A 16,809-nucleotide genomic window follows, 5' to 3' on the forward strand; every position below is an offset into this window, starting at 1 on the left:
CTATATAAATTTTTCTTTCAAAATTTTCGCCTTTTGTTGCCTTGTAGTTTGGCATTAAAATGCATGAAATCAGACTTTTCCACCTTTATTTAACGCATTGTAACCCACAACTTCCAAGTGAAAAACAAATTCCACAAATTTCAGAAAATTAATTTTAAATACAAAACTGGAATATCTTGGTTGGATAAGTGTCCACCCCCTGAGTTAATACTTGGTGGAAGCAACTCTGGCAGCAATTACAGCTGTCTCTACCATGGGATAGGTCTCTACCAACAACACCTTGATTGGGCAATATTTGCACATTCTTCTGTACAAAACTGTTCAAGCTCAGTCAAGTTGCGTGGGGAGCGTTGCTGGACAGAAATTGTCGAGTCATGGCACAGATTTTTGATTGGATTTAGGTCGGGGCTCAGACTGGGCCACTCAAGGACATTTATCTTTTTGTTCCTTAGCCACTTCAGTGTAGCTTCGGCTGTGTGCTTGGGGTTGTCATCATTCTAAAGGTTTTCCTCTGGGATTTTTCTGTATTTTGCTCAATTCATTTTCATTTCTATCCTGACGAGCGCCCCGGTCCCTGCTAATGAGAAACATCCCCATAACATGATGCTGCCACCACCATGCTTTCACAGTAGGGATGGTGTTCTTTGGGTGATGTGCTTTGTTGTGTTTGTGCCAAACGTAATGTTGCATTTAGGCCAAAACGTTTATCATGGTTTCGTCAGACCACAAAACCTTTTGCCACATGGCTTCAGAATGGCTAGAGTGTTTTTTTTGCATACCTCAAACAGGACTCAGGGTCAGCTTTTTTGAGGAATGGCTTCCTTTTTGACACCCTACCGTACAGGCCAGACTTTGTGGAGTGCTTGGGATATTATTGTTACATGCACACAGTGACCAGTCTTTGTCATAAAGGCCTGTAGCTCTTTCAAAGTTGCCATTGGCCTCTTGGTGGCCTCTCTGATCAGTCTCCTCCCTGCTTGGTCATCCAGTTTGGAGGGACAGCCTGATATAGGCAGGGTCTTGATGATACCATATGCCTTCCACCTCTTAATGATTGTCAACTGTGCTCCAAAGGATATTCAAGGTCTTTGAAATATTTGTAGAACCATCCCCTCATCTGTACCTATCCACAATTTTATCCCGAAGGTCTTTTGAAAGCCCCTTGGTGCTCATGGTTGAATCTTTGTTGTGAAATTAACTACTCAGCAGAGGAAACCTTCAGGAATGCACTACTCAGCAGAGGAAACATACAGGAATAGATTTTATTCTGGAATAATCAGAATCATGACAATTAAACACAGGTGGAGGCCAATTAATTAATTTTATGTGTGATTTGGAAGGTGATTGGTTACACCTGAGCCAATTAGTGTGTGCGTGTGCGTCCCAAGGCCTTACCTTTTTTTTACGATTTGAGCTACTGTCATTACATTTTCACCAAACCTTTATTAAGATAATATGAAGAAGGCAAATTAATAATTTTGTCAAAGGTCGGCATCACCTAAAATCATCAATTTACATCCAATTTACCTGACATTTCAAGTTAACATTTGTGTTTTGTCATCAAATTTTCAACAACGCATTATTATGAGAATATGGAGAAGGCACATTGATAATTTGGTCAAAAGGTCAATATCACATAAAATCGTGGATTATTGCTGCCTTGTAGCTTGGTTATTAGTCCCCTACCGGTGTACACCGGAGAGGACTATAGGTTTGCACGCCGTCCCTCCGTCTGTCCGTCTGTCAGTCCATCAGTCTGTCAGTCCGTCACGCAAAGAACAGTTTTCCGGACTTTTTTTTTCTAAACGCTTAATGCTAATGATTTCAAACTTGGCACATGGTTTCCTAATGATAAGTTACAGATCAAGTTCGAACTTCACGACGTTTCGATCATTTTTGACAAAGTTATGGCACTTTGAACTTTGGTAATTCTGATGATCCTTAACTCAGTGCCATTTAAAGTTTTAATTTCCTTTAAAAACGATTTTCTCTGCAATAATAGGACCGATTGAGATCAAATTTTCACCGTAGGGGGGACTCGATCTGTAGAATATTTTAATGGTAATTATGACGTCACGGGTCACGTGGTTCGGCCGCCATATTGGTTTTCATGAAAACACGGAAACCCCTTTTTCTCTGCAACGGCTGAACAGATCAAGGCCAAACTTTGCAGGCTACTGCAAAAACTTTGCAGTTCGCATACCCATGACGAACAAAAAAGTCAGTGAGCATGACGTCATGCGTCACATGGTTTCAGAGTTATGACGTTTTTAAGCATGAACCTTTAAAACCGAGCTCCTCCGTCATTTTTGGTCCAATCGAGGGGAAACTTCACAGATCTGTTCAGCATGTCGGTCTACTAAAATGTCATTTTGGAATTTGTGATAGGGCACGTGGTTTGGCAGATATCGTTAATTAAACGAAAGTATAAAAAAATGGATATCTCTTTTTTATTCTAGAGTTCTCCTCAAGCCGCACCACGCGCCCTCAGCCTCGTCTGCGAACGTCAAAAGCGTGACACAGCGCACGCTTTCTGGAGGGGTGGAGCCAAGCCGAGCAACATATATATATATACACATCAATCATTGATCGTGAACCGGAAAATATAATAAACTAGACGACCCATGACCCGTTGGGTCAGTCAGTTTGAATAGATATGAGAATAGAACTAAAGCGAACGCTGGACATCATCAGGGAGATTATTTGGGCCAGCAAGCCATAAGGCTCACCTCTCCAGCGTTCTAAATCACTTATCTGTGACACGTGATTTCGGCCCTTATCTCCGATCACGTTTTTTTTTTTTAGAAAAAACACGCGACCCGTGGACTACCACGATTTTGTTGTCAGAGGACACTTCTGATGATGATGTTCTTTGTCGACGATCCTCCATTTACATAAACTCGCACGTTCTCTTTCCTCTTCCCTCGACTGAGCGCCACATACAGCTGACCATGCTGGAAGACCGGTTTCTCCAGGTAGACCAGCACATTCTCCATAGTTTGCCCTTGCGCCTTATGGATCGTCATTGCGAAGCAGGATTGTATGGGGAACTGGCAGCGCTGCAAAGGGATATCCTCAGCTTCCTACAGATTTAGTCGGATCCGAGGGAGCATTACAGTTTCGCCTTCAAACGTTGAACTTATGATCCTCACAACTATAATATTTCGAAGCATGTCCTCAACAATCATGCGCGTCCCGTTGCAAAGTTTCGGAGGGTCCAAGTTCCGCATCAAAATGATAGGGGATCCTTTTTTGAGCTCGAGGTTGTGCGGCGGCAATCCCGAGACTTCAACGGCATCTAGGAATTCCGTTGGGAAGTGCGTCGCATCAGTACCCTCAGTCACACTGTTGAACGCAGCATACTCCTTGCTAGCACCAGGGAACCTTGTGATGCATCTTGAATTGATGTTTCGCATCATATCGTTGAGGGGCACTAATATAGACCTTGCTGAAAAAACCTCCATCGGATTGGCGAATGATGGATATATGGTATCGATGCACTCATCGAGCCCACTCGCTGTCAGCAGTATATCCTCTGGCAAATCTATCTCATCATCCGCATTTTTCTCGATTCTATCCTCGCCGATGTCGAGCAAAAATCTTGAAAACTGCCCACTTCCGTCGGTCAGTCGCATATTAGTTCTCAAGTGAAACATTCCAAAGCTCTGCCATAAGTAGGACTTCTTTATGCACGCATTCTCAACGTCAGCATCACACCCTCTTTTCACCACGGGCAGAAGTTGACGGAAATCACCACAGCATATCGTCAAGATCCCTCCAAAAGGCTCGTCTTTGTCACATACATCACGCAACGTGCGATCCACAGCCTCGAAACTCTCTCTCCTGATCATAGGACACTCATCCCACACGATGAGTTTTGTACTTCGAAAGAGGTCTGCGATAGTGGAATTTTTATCGATGTTGCATACGCCATCTTCCCTCGGTGTCAGAGGGATTTGGAACCTTGAGTGCGCTGTTCTTCCACCAGGCATGAGGGTAGCAGCTATGCCAGATGAGGCCACCGCAAGGGCAACTTCTCCACTCGCTCTCACTTTAGAGAGAATCAGGTTAATAAGAAACGTCTTCCCTGTGCCTCCAGGCACGTCAATGAAAATCATTGATGACTGATTCGTGCGGATGCAACCGCACGCAAAGTCATAGACAACTCTCTGCTCATCATTGAGCAGAAGCTGCCTTTCGTCTACGATTCGCTGTTGTTCCCCCGTGTCGTATTGGAGTTCTCTCAGTAGGTGAATGTTGGCAATCCCTTCATGACGAAGAACAGTCGTTGGAGTCGGCAAGTGAAAATGTGCAACAGTTCTGTTCAACAATTGCAGTTTCTGCTGCAAATACGATAGAGCCAAGTCATGATGGCGCTCGTTGATGGCAATATTGGGATCATTTGCAGATCGTCGATGAGCTAGAAGATAATCTTCAGCCATAGCGTCCTTGAAACGTTCCCATAGATCCAATGGATTGTCGACTTCACTTTGTGTGAGGAGCACAACGAACAAATCCCTCATGGGTCTGGGAAGGCGTGTCCTCTCAGCATCCTCCAGAGTCTCGCGCCAGACAGCGTCTCCTTGCAGCAAACCCATTTCTCTGCAAGCGTCTTTGAATGTGGGTAGAATGACATTATCACACGTTCTCAGGACTTCGAACGAAGTCGGCCCTCTCACGTGGTGGAGGAGTAGTCGGAAATAGTACAGGTCACCAGTATGCGGCGAAACAGTGTAAACTCGTCCCAATATGTCATCCTCAAACATTCCAGGGTTGCCCTCCACCGGTCTGCCCTGTTTTCTTCGTTGCCATCTCTTCTTGGTCCATGTATAGAATCTCGGAACATCCACGTACAACAGTGTCTTAGCGAAATGGTCACGTCTGCAAAGATCCATAAACTCTGTCAACGTGGTTTTGGCCATATTGGGATTATTTCTTTGTTTACGAACGTTCCCAGCAAAAAATACCTGTTGTTCATTTGGCAGATGTACTCCTAAACGGATAACGGCCGGCTTCCTGTCATGGACTGAGAATCCAAGAATGGAGGCAACAGCCTCTGAAGGTCCAATGTATCTACCCGTCAAGTACTCCGTTATCTCGTCGTTTGTGCGCAGTGCATACGTAGCTTGATCGCTACCTTTCATGGCATACTTAATAACATACTTGATCGACTTTATAGAGCAGCATATTTCAACGTTGATGTGGCAATCAAACGTTTTCAGGAGATAGAGATTATGGGGAACAACCCACTGATTTGTAACAGGTCGTCGTTGCCTCCCTTCTTGGTGCCCTTCAAATCCTCCCATTTCTGGGGATCTTCTTCTATATATGGGGTACGAATCGTCTCCGCACCGTGTGTACGGAGCATATGACCGCGGGTGTCTGTGTCTGCATGCTCCATTCTTCCAGCATCCAGTTGCTGTGGAACAATATGGACCATGGATCATGTGCTTCAACACCAGTCTGTGTCCCTCTGGATCTTCATCGGGATCTGGTATTTCAGCTTGTACAAATCGATCATAGTCTTGTGGTCTCGGCTTTGAAGCTTCATCGAGCCACAGCAAACAGTGTATGTGAGGGAGACCTCGCTTTTGGTACTCCACACACACAACGTGAGCGATACAGTTCCCGAAGAAGCCTTCTGATCCAGTGAGGTATTTAATGAACACCGTTTTCTTCAACTCGAACACTCTCGCAATGAGATCCGGTCTGTCGTTCTCACTTTGGTGAGGAAACAGGTTATTGGAGATTTCAGGCCACTTTGGATTACACGTCATAGTGATGAAGTAGGTCGCGTTACCATATTTTCTTACGTACATCATGGCATCTTGACATCGCTCCATCATATACCTCGGCCCCCCTACAAATGTCGATGACAGTAGTACGCGGCGTCCGATGTTGGACAAGTCGTCATTGTCATTGAGAGCATCAGTGAAGCCACTGTATGTAGCAGACCTCAGCGATGCCTGGTTCAGTCTTATAAACGCCAATCTTGTGCCTTCCATTTTGGCTGCCATATCAACAAGATACTGCTTGAACAGACGCCCCCCTCTGAGGAGGTAGTTGAACTCATCCTCGTGGTTCATTATTCGGTAGTAGTAGTATTTCATGGCAGTCAATCTCCTGCCATTGGTCATGTTCATTTCGGGCTGCCATCCGTCATCTCCGAATGGGAAGAAGAGAACATACTGGAGTGCGTCGTAAGAATGGTGCAACTCAGAAATACTTTGCAGCGCTCCTCCTCTTGCTTTCAATACAATGTGACGCGCTGTAGCTTGAGGATCGACAGTATTCTTCACAACGACACCCACTTCATCAGCGATTTGACCATTGAACCTCCTCTCATGTTCACCAGCTGGTCTCCTGCTGGGATCAATAAGAACGAACGCCTCTGGCAAATTGCCTATTTCCTCGCGTGCCATGCGGAACGAGTGAACGTAAGGATTCACTTGTCTCAGCACGGTCTCTAATGCTCCAACTACATCACGGTGAATACCAGCATTGGTGAGTATCCGCATCCTCAACTGTACGCTGTCATGTGGATCTAAGAAATAAATTTGGAGGAATTTCGGTTGTTCATCCGCATTTGGCAAGAAGGAACCGATACGATGATGTATTTGACCCTGAATTATGACCAATGGGCTCCATGCACCATGCCGAGGAGAAACTTGGCTTCCTCCAAATGATGTCATTTGAAATAGACAGTTGTATTGTCTGATGTTCCTGCGGAATTCGTTCGCTGTGGGTCCATCGCCGGCAAACAGATTGTGTAATTGATGGGGTAAAGGTCCCAGATTTCCCAAGGACACCTTTCCATTCGTGCAGCAAAAATGAGCTGTTTCACCTGGGAAAAGAAGCGCTCTACAATGTGGACAAATCTTGTCCATCGCACCGACGTCAGCAGAAGTGAAATTTCTTGCATTCTGCGCGTTTCTCTGCCTTGTCTCAAGAACTTCCCTTATCCTATCTCTTTCTCGCTGCTCCTGAAGACGCTGTGCCGTCTCCTCTGCAGATTCCGCATCTCTCCTCATACGATCTCTTTCTTGCTGCTCTTGATGGCGCTGTGACGTCTCCTCTGCAGATTCCGCATCCCTTCGCAAGCTGACTCTCTCTCGTTCCTCCTGAAGACGCTGCGCTCTCACCTCCTCCGTCTCAGCACTCCTTCTCATCCTTGCCCTTTGTCTTTGCAGCTGAAGGCACTGTGACCTTTGCTCAGGCGTTTCAGCATGTCGTCTCTTCCTTTGGCTTTCTCGTTGCTGCTGAAGACGTCATGATCTCCCATCGTCTGTTTCAGCACCCCTCGGAGATACTGCTTCCGCACGAGAACTTGAAGGAATGTTGCTATTCGCGTCCATAGACGTGAGGTGTGATTCGTTGTCCGCGTCCGTAGCGCCGTCGGAGGGTTGATACGACATTCTTCCTGCAAATAGTATTGTTTTTGTGCTATCGTTTTGCCGATCATCAAATGACAAATAAATTACATTGTGACAATTAAAGATTTCAAATAAACCTATTTAAAGTGTATGCGCATATAAATAATAAAAAAAATCGAACAAATATCTCTCGGTAATTTCCTGAAACATTTTACTTCCGGGTAATAATGTTGAATGAAATAACGAAGATATATACTGTATGCCTGTTATTTTAGGCGGTGTATTTTCGTATATCAACGTGGCGCGATTTTTAAAATATATCTCTGCAATTTCCCGTGTGTGCGTGAATGTTCTCAATTATTTCTTTTACCGAGTCTAAAACCATCGATAAAAATGAAATCAGATGGAAGCGGTAATAATAAAAAAAATCGAAGAAATATCTCTCGGTAATTTCCTGAAACATATTTTTGCCGATCATCAAATGACAAATAAATTACATTGTGAAAATTAAAGATTTCAAATAAACCTATTTAAAGTGTATGCGCATATAAATAATAAAAAAAATCGAAGAAATATCTCTCGGTAATTTCCTGAAACATATTTTACTTCCGGGTAATAATGTTGAATGAAATAACGAAGATATATACTGTATGCCTGTTATTTTAGGCGGTGTATTTTCGTATATCAACGTGGCGCGATTTTCTTCCCGTTTTTTTTCAACCGAGTCTAAAACTATGTTAGCGACTGTGAAAAATGAAACGGTATATCGAATTTGATTTGAAATAAAGCTGGGAGAGAGAGCAAGACACCACGGGCCTACAAAACAGGCCTCAAAGCTATGCGAGTTAATAAAATGGTGGATATTACTACTCTCTCAAAGGGGTAAGCCACGCCCCCGGACCGATCGAATGTTACACACAAACACGCAAGATTTCAATTTTATAATTATATAGATTACTGATATTTAGCGACTCGAAAGGTTCTTTATCAACAACTTATTTTCTCGTGCTTCTGCTGACCTGTCTGCAAGGTGTATAAATCGAAGTCCCGAGTGCGAATCACAGGTGAGCCCGTCCTGAGGTAATTATCGATTGGGAACGATTCAGAACCTGTGGGTAAATAACCCTTGGTAATTTCCCCAACAGTTTTCAGGACGACAGACTGCCGGTAGGGGACATGTATTGCAGCGCAATACTCAGAATGCTTGTTTTTAATTATTTTTCATCTCGGTTATTTTTCTCCGATTGACCTGAAATTTAAAGAAATTGCATATTGCGTCACCGAAGTGGTTCACCAATCAAAAGCTAGAAGCTGATTTTTTTTTTCTTTTGTAGATCCAAAGCTCAAAGGTCAAGGCTGCATAAAATCATCAATTTTCATTTTGTATTTTTTTTTAAACTGTTTTCGTTATTTTGAGCATATGGAAGAAGAAGATGTCTGAATACAAACAGATGCAGACGGTCTGCATTTTCAGATGCTTTCTTGTTTTGTATTTTTTTTTTTTTTTGGAAATTTGTAGAATTTGTTTTTCACTTGGAAGTTGTGTGTTATGATGTGTAAATAAAGGTGGAAAAAGTCTGATTTAATGCAATTTACTTCCAGGCTATAAGACAACACAAGGTGAAAATTTTGAAAGGGAATGTAGACTTTCTTTTGGCACTGTATATATTTTCGCTTTAAAAATGGTTTTCTCTACAACCGCTTGTCTGGTCGATCCTAAACTTTAAACATAGGAAGGACTCCCCATGGATAATATTTTACTCATTTCATCGGTCACATGGTATGGCGACCAGATTGGATTAAAAGAAAAAAAAAATTGAAAATTCTGAAATTCCTCAACGAAACAAATTGTACCTTGGCATATGTCATGAACTTCCTATGGGGGTATATAGGGTGACAATGATGACGTCATCAGTACAGTGGTATTCCAGCCATAATTGGTTGGACTTTAAATCCTTATCCCCAAAAAATCTAAAAACTTCATATATCTGACCTTTGACTGGATGCGAGTGAAGAATTGAATTTGACATTCGTAACCAATACCAATAAACTATGTGAGATATTAGGGTGCATGGATGATACGGGTATATCGGCCATAATTGCAGTGGGCCATAATAGTAGTGTGTTCAGTTAACGATGTGATTTGTGTTAAGAATGAACGTGTGGGGTGAGACTATGCGCTCTACGAGTGCCGTTCTGATTTGTGTATTTTATTTATTTGTTGCATTTTTGCTTTGCTGGAGAGGGAAAACTTGAGGAAGATTTTTTTTTTTTTTCTGGCTGAGGTAGTGTTTTTGTAACCTTTTCTTTTTACCGCACAGGAGCTTAAGAATGCTGAGATAGCTGTGAGGACAAAGGAGATCCCTCTTAGTCTCCAGCTTGAAAACGCAGCACCTACCGAGTGAGTAAAATTCTCATTTTGCTTTTTACATAGATGAGGCAGTGGGCCAAGAGCTTTGAAAATTAAAGCTATTGATTTGTCAGCTCTTTGGTATGCATGCGTGTACGAACTAGATGCACGTGCCCACATTATTTATCTCTGTTGCAGTTGTGAAGTGTGAGCGAGTGGTCTCACTCGACATGTGTACATTGTGATGCCAGAGTGGGTCATTTTTATGATTAATGGTCGAATGATTATTTTTGAGCAGGCCGTAGTCCCACTGTTGTTTTCTTTTCCTTTTAGAATGTTGTGATGTTGCAAAGAATTAGTGTCTACAATGTTTTATTGTAACCAAGTTTATGGAGACATGTCTTTGCTCTGTTGTGTTTAGATTTATTTTTTCTGTACAATAAGTCAAACTTTGTAGATGTATGTATTGTTACGTGTATGGGGGTAGGCAATGAAATACCTTAGTCCAGATAGGATTGTATAGATTAGAATGTGCTGTATGCTGTGTAGCCACCTTCATGTATCTAAGTCAGGGCCGGATGTCCGGGTAAGCGTTATGTGTCTCCATGCGGGGGGGGGGGGGGGGGGGGGTGGGGGGGGGGGGGGGGGGTGGGGGGTGGAGCTATGCTAATTAGTTAGGGCCTATGGTCAAATTCCCAGTGTGTAATTACCCTTGTGACTTTTCCTTTCATTCTTATAAAGCACACTCGGCCAGCTATGCGATCGGCACGTAATTGCAAATAACGTCATCACTGACGATACCCAGACGTGACTACACCACCTAGCCAGCTGAATCGTTTTGATGGGCGCCAAGTGTGGCCGTAAGGCCATGCCCCGAAGAACGATTGGTTAAAGAATGAGTTGAGCGAGTGGCGCTCGGTGATTGGAGCACGGGTGACGTCAGAGAGAACGTTCGAGACAGTTGGAGTAAAAAGGAAAAGCACTGCCATTTTATCTCTCTTTTGGTACAAGTGGTCGCACTTCCTGCTCTCTGTTCCTCACACGAAGGTCGCATTTTGCATTCTCTCTTGTGCTGGGTTTCATCGTTAGCAGTCGCACTCTCTCTCTGTCCTGGGCTTGATCGCAAGCAGTTGCACTTCCCTGTGTCTCTCTCTGTTCTGGCATTGGTGGAAACAGCCGCATATTTTCCCTCTCTTTGGTGCTGGCGTCATGACGGTTGTGCGTGGAGCGGTGCGCGCTAGTAAAGCGAGTGGTGGAGCCCGGTGGATCACGACGATCTGAGGAGGAGGAGGGAGTTTGGCAGTCGCTCCGCGAGTCGGTGGTTACTACGGGCATGACTGCGCCATCTTGTGCGGTTCTCACGCGGTGGTTCCGAGTCCGGTCAAGGACGCCAGGCGGAGTATCAGCCAACGCACCACACTACACATTTATTTTTGCTTTCATCATCCCCTTGTGTTGTATACGAGTCTGTATGGAGGGTCCCTCAATTTAGGAATTAGATTTTACCTTACCTTTCATTTTTGTTATTCTGGAATTTATTTTCCTTAAACCATTATTTGTTGCATTTTGTTGTATTGTTTATTTGCCTGTCTTGTACGTTTATTTGTTGTGGGAATCGGATAACCCTCCGTGTGCAGTCCGTCCGTGCAGATAAGGATCTCGTTAACCTCCACCTCCCCCCCCCAACCCCCCCCCCCCCCACTAGATTTTGGGGTGAAAAGATCAAAGGCCAGAGGTCATGTTATAAAGAGAAAAAAAAATCATTACTGCAATAACTTAAGAATGGCAGAAGGGATCGAAGTCAAACTTGGTACAAGTATGTATAATGATGTAATAATGTGGGCGGGGGCAATCCACATTGTGATGTGTAAGTGCCGTTCTCGGTTTTTTTTTTTTTTTTTTTTTTTTTTTTGCTGTTGTTTTCATCAAGTTGAGTTTGAGTACAAAGCCGACGAGTTTTGCATTTTGAGATGCTTTCTAGTTCTTGAAGATTGTGGAACCCCAGTCGGCCAACATCTGCACAAAATTAGTGCGGAAATGTGACTGCTTTACTACAGATAATTTACCTGTTTAGACAAAAACATTTCCCACTGGTAATAGTGATTGGAGGTTTGAGGTTTTCTAACTGAGAAAATAACTCGTTTATTTGCTGACCAACCAGCTGGTTAATTGAACATGTTTTCAGCTTGTAATAAAATGAACGGTCCTTGCATTTTGACACTCATTGCTCATGATGGAAGGTAAGGCGATCGATGCCAAAGACTGCTTTCCTGCACAGATACTTTCAGCGATTGGCAGAGCGTTTTGAGGGTCAGATGCAACAGTACAAGAAGCAAATTGAGGAGATGGAGAGCCACATCTCTCTTCAAGCCAACTCTCTGCGTATGACTCCACAGGGTAAGACTAAGACACGGAGCTTTGCATCTTGGGTAATGTTCTCATTTTTCGGTGACATCTTCAGCCGGGCACCTGCCCACTGTGGGTGCAATTTTCTGAGGGGAGCAATCGGTATGATTTAGTTTGTGCTATTAATGTGCAACCGGTTTGGGCAAAAATCGTTATGACCTATGAGCACAGCCTTTCATAACCATATGTACATTTGCTTACCCCCTTCGACCCCCATGTGATATTGATTGACAGAGCTTGGCATATCTGCTTCCCGAGTCCCCCACCGCCAAAGTAGTTGTTTTTATTTGAGGCCAAAGACCTGGTTGCATGAAACTCCCTTAACCCTAAGGAAAGATTCCATTAAGGTACGTTGTAATTCCTTAGCTAAGTATTTCCTTAATTGCTGTTAATTAATTGGAAGGGAAATCTTTCCTTAACCCATAAACCGCATCGAGCCACGATCGTGCTCACTACGTGTATGCAAATGAGATTAAAGGCGCATCACCCAAAACAACGAATCGTGACCTTTCTTACAATGTTTAATACACCGGGTGACTTATAAAAGCTTCCTTCTAATTGGTGGAGAAAAGCCGATTATGGGGGGGCGAGGGAGTTAGAGCTCCCCAAACTTTAATGGAGGATTTAAGGAAAAACTTAAGGGATATTTGTATATACAACCATCATCAACTTAAGGATGTTCTTAAGGGATAGGTTAAGGAAATCCTCAAATTTGTCCTTAAGGATGCTTTATGCAACTGGGCCATAGCCTTTCGCTAACCCATCTCTGTGGAATTCAGTGATTTTACATGACTTGTGTTTGCTTCCTTGAGTCGGTGTGCAATGTGGGATCATGCTGCATAATGCCCCTGGATGTGATTGTTCTCTCAGATTTCTCCCAGGCATTGAAGAAGCTTTATGAGACCTTTGTGGCCCTAGCTGGGAACCTGCAGGTCATCCATGAAGCAGTCAAGGTACCTCTGGTTGCAAAAGCAATGTCCATGTACAGCATCTTCTGTTGGAATTGCATCTTATTGTTCTGTTTTGATTTTCTGACTTGGCCTATCATTATGTACATCACATGTGGCAGCCATGTATTTATTTTGGACAATTTCCTCCATCCCCTCCTCCCAACCAAGTTCCCCCTTAAGGCCATGACCATTCTCTATTCTCACCTTACCTATCCCTCCAAAACCTCATTTCACTTCTCTTTACAATTCCATACCCTCTGTTCTCTTTCCTATCCGTCCTCCTTAGATTCTTTGTTGAGTCCCACCCCAGCAATTGCTACACAACCTGTTAGCAACAAGTGTCGCCTGCCACACAAACACATTGTCTCTGCTCTGCTCATCAACAGTTAGCCTGGTGTTGGCTTAGCGGTTAATATGCCGGCTTGGGATCCGAGGATCCTGGGTTCGAATCCCGGTCGATTGCTAAATTAACACCAGGGGGGTTGACTAAGCCTGTCATCCTTCCGAGGTCGGCAAATTGAGTACCAGCTTGCTGGGATGAATGATCCCGGTGTGCACCCCGGTTTAGAATAGGTACACCGTATCCCTGTGCATCGTAAGAGGCGACTCAGGGTTGGCGCCAGGAAGGGCATCCGGCCATAAACATTGCCTCAAACAGGGAACCATGATTGTCATGGGGCCCGCAAGGCTAACCCCCGCTCTAGCGGGGAAAATGGCCTTAAAAAAAAAAAGGTGTGTGTGTGTGTGTGTGTGTGTGTGTGTGTGTGTGTGTGTGTGTGTGTGTGTGTGTGTGTGTGTGTGTGTGTGTGTGTGTGTGTGTGTGTGTGTGTGTGTGTGTGTGTGTGTGTGTGTGTGTGTGTGTGTGTGTGTGTGTGTGTGTGTGTGTGTGTGTACGTACGTACATATGCAGTCACGTGAAAAAGTAAGTACACCCCATGAAAAGTTTTGACTTTTTCAACATATTTCAACATACAGCTATTTGATCTTCATTTCAACATACAGCTATTTGATCTTCATTTCAACAATATTGAGAGATAAAGGTGATATAATATAACAAATATCATGAAACATTTACATTTTGTAGTCCATTGTATAATTTAAATAAACATAAATGCAAATTTCGCATGTGGAAAAAGTAAGTACACCCTTGGCTCCAATAGGTGGTATTGCCCCCTTTGGCAGAAACAACCTCAAGTAAGCGTTTCTTATAACTGTCTACCGGTCTCTGACATCGACTGGGAGAAATTTTTGCCCACTCCTCCATGCAGAATTCTTTCAGCTGTGCGGTGTTTGAGTGGTTTATTGCATGCACAGCTCGTTTCAAATCCCCCCACAACATCTTGATGGGATTTAGATCCGGGCTTTGACTTGGCCATTCCAGAACCCTCCATTTCTTTCTTTTCAGCCATTCCTTGGTGGATTTACTGGTATGTTTAGGGTCATTGTCATGTTGCAAGGTCCACCTTCGGTTGAGCTTCAACTTTCCGACAGATGGCCTCACATTATCCTCAAGCACCCTCTGGTACAATGAAGAATTCATAGTGGATTATATGATGGTGAGCTGCCCAGGCCCTGATGCAGCAAAGCTGCCCCAAACCATAATATTTCCACCACCATGCTTTACAGTTGGCATCAGGTTCTTGTGGTCAAATGCTATCCTTGGTTTTCGCCAAACATGTCTTCTGGTACTGTGGCCAAATAGCTCTACCTTTGACTCATCTGTCCAGAGCACATTGTTCCAAAAGTGCTGGTCTTTGCCGAGGTGTTCATTGGCAAACTTTAGTCTTGCCCTGATGTTCCTTCTGGACACCAAAGGTTTCCTCCTGGCACACCCTCCATGTCGATCAAATTTGTGCAGCCTCTTTCTGATGGTAGACTCGTGCACTTTGACATCAACAGTGGCAAGAGCTACCTGTAGGTCCCTTGATGACATTCTGGGGTTCTTAGAGACCTCTTTCAGCATCTTGCGGTCTGCTCTCGGGCTGAACTTGCTGGGGTGGCCTGGCCTGAACAAGTTGGCAGTTGTTTGGAATCTTCTCCACTTGTAGATGATATTCCGGACAGTCAAATGATTGATTTCAAATTGTTTGGAGATCTTTTTTAAATCCCTTCCCAGACTCGTAGGCATCTATAACCTTCTTTATGAAGGCCTCAGCGAGCTCTTTTGATCTAGGCATGGTGACGTCGCACACTTCAACAACAAAGAGCAAACCAAACTAAATGTCTTAGGTTTAAATAAGACAGGTTCCTCCAAGATCCTCTCTAACGATGTTCTAATCATTTGCACCTGAGCTGGTGCACCTGATTCTAATTTTAGGTATTTGAAATGGTGATAAATGTAGGGGTGTACTTACTTTTTCCACATGCAAAATTTGCATTTATGTTTATTTAAATTATACAATGGACTACAAAATGTAAATGTTTCATGATATTTGTTATATTATATCACCTTTATCTATCAATATTGTTGAAATGAAGATCAAATAGCTGTATGTTGAAATATGTTGAAAAAGTCAAAACTTAACATGGGGTGCACTTACTTTTTCATGTGACTGTATATATATATATTTATATGTATGTGCATGTATATATATTCACAGATTGAGTCCCACCCCAGCAATTGCTACACAACCTGTTAGCAACAAGTGTCGCCTGCCACGCAAACACATTGTCTCTGCCCTGCTCATCAGCAGTTAGGAAGTTTGCAGTCAGGAATATTGCATTTAACCAAGGAAGCACACTGACCCTATGACATGATGCTGACGTCATGTGCATAAATTATACCAATACATCAAATCCAAACTAGGAGGCATCCGCGTGGTACTCAAGTCTTTGCAGACTGAGATTAAAGCTCTATGGTCACAAATATACAAAGGCAGAGATGTCGATCTAGATTTCACCCTTATTATGGGCTCATGAGGACAACATACTGCAAATTGTTTATTTGTGACAAACCTAAGCCGCTAATAAACACAGATTGAACCCCCTAACTTGACGTGGAAACAAGGCACAAATTGATTCCCATATTCCCGTCAGGAAGCGACTCATTGTTACCCGGGAACGCCAGATACCTTTGCCAGTATATATATGTCATTTTAAATTATTTAATGGACTTTAAAAACGTTAATTGTGTAGCACTCATGGTTTCACTCAGAGCCAAAGCCCTGAGCTGCTCATATCATCCACCGCAAAATGGAAATGGTGGTGCAACATTTCTGAAAAGTTTATTACAGAGAGTGTTTTCATGAGTTGAACAAAAGTCTAATAAATTTCCGCCTGCAGAGACAGAAGGGGCAATTCCTGAGCCTACGTAAGGCACGCCTCGGCGACTCTACGGATGTTTTTGCTGCTCGGCAGCAAGCGGAGAAGCAGAGCCGCTCAGTTCCCAGTGTCCTCACAGGCCCCATGCCCTTCAGTGCTATCCACAACCCAGCCGCGCTCGCCCTTGCAGCGTCGCTCGCCCAGCAGCAAGTCCCTTTAGCTTCTCAGGCACAAGGTGTGGAATGCATGAGATTCTTGGTGGATGAGTGCAAAATCATGTTACAAAGAGGAGGCGAATAACAAAAGAACTGGGAAAACGAATGTCCATTTTGTCCAAACGGCACCAAATTCTCAACTGCTGATGATTATATTCAATTTGCCTTGACTTTGAATGTCTTTCTTATCGTTTCTGTTTATTTTGTTTCAACGTTCCGTTTATTCCATCCATTGTTCTACCTGTCTGCCGATG

At 43.5% G+C, this 16,809-nt stretch overlaps 1 protein-coding gene across 2 annotated transcripts in view; it reads left to right on the top strand.

Annotated features, from left to right (window-relative positions):
- Window positions 1-16,809, top strand: part of NUP58 (nucleoporin 58) — a 42,384-nt gene that overhangs the window by 12,089 nt on the left and 13,486 nt on the right. For both annotated transcript variants that reach the window (XM_068135237.2, XM_068135238.2), the window contains 4 exons: window positions 9,695-9,774; window positions 12,002-12,120; window positions 13,000-13,082; window positions 16,362-16,575. In XM_068135237.2, coding sequence (XP_067991338.1) covers window positions 9,695-9,774; window positions 12,002-12,120; window positions 13,000-13,082; window positions 16,362-16,575 — 496 coding nt within the window. The remainder of the gene's footprint in view (window positions 1-9,694; window positions 9,775-12,001; window positions 12,121-12,999; window positions 13,083-16,361; window positions 16,576-16,809) is intronic.

This window comes from Myxine glutinosa, chromosome 14 (assembly GCF_964187855.1).
Source record: "Myxine glutinosa chromosome 14, kmMyxGlut1.1, whole genome shotgun sequence".
In the NCBI taxonomy this organism is placed as follows: domain Eukaryota; kingdom Metazoa; phylum Chordata; class Myxini; order Myxiniformes; family Myxinidae; genus Myxine; species Myxine glutinosa.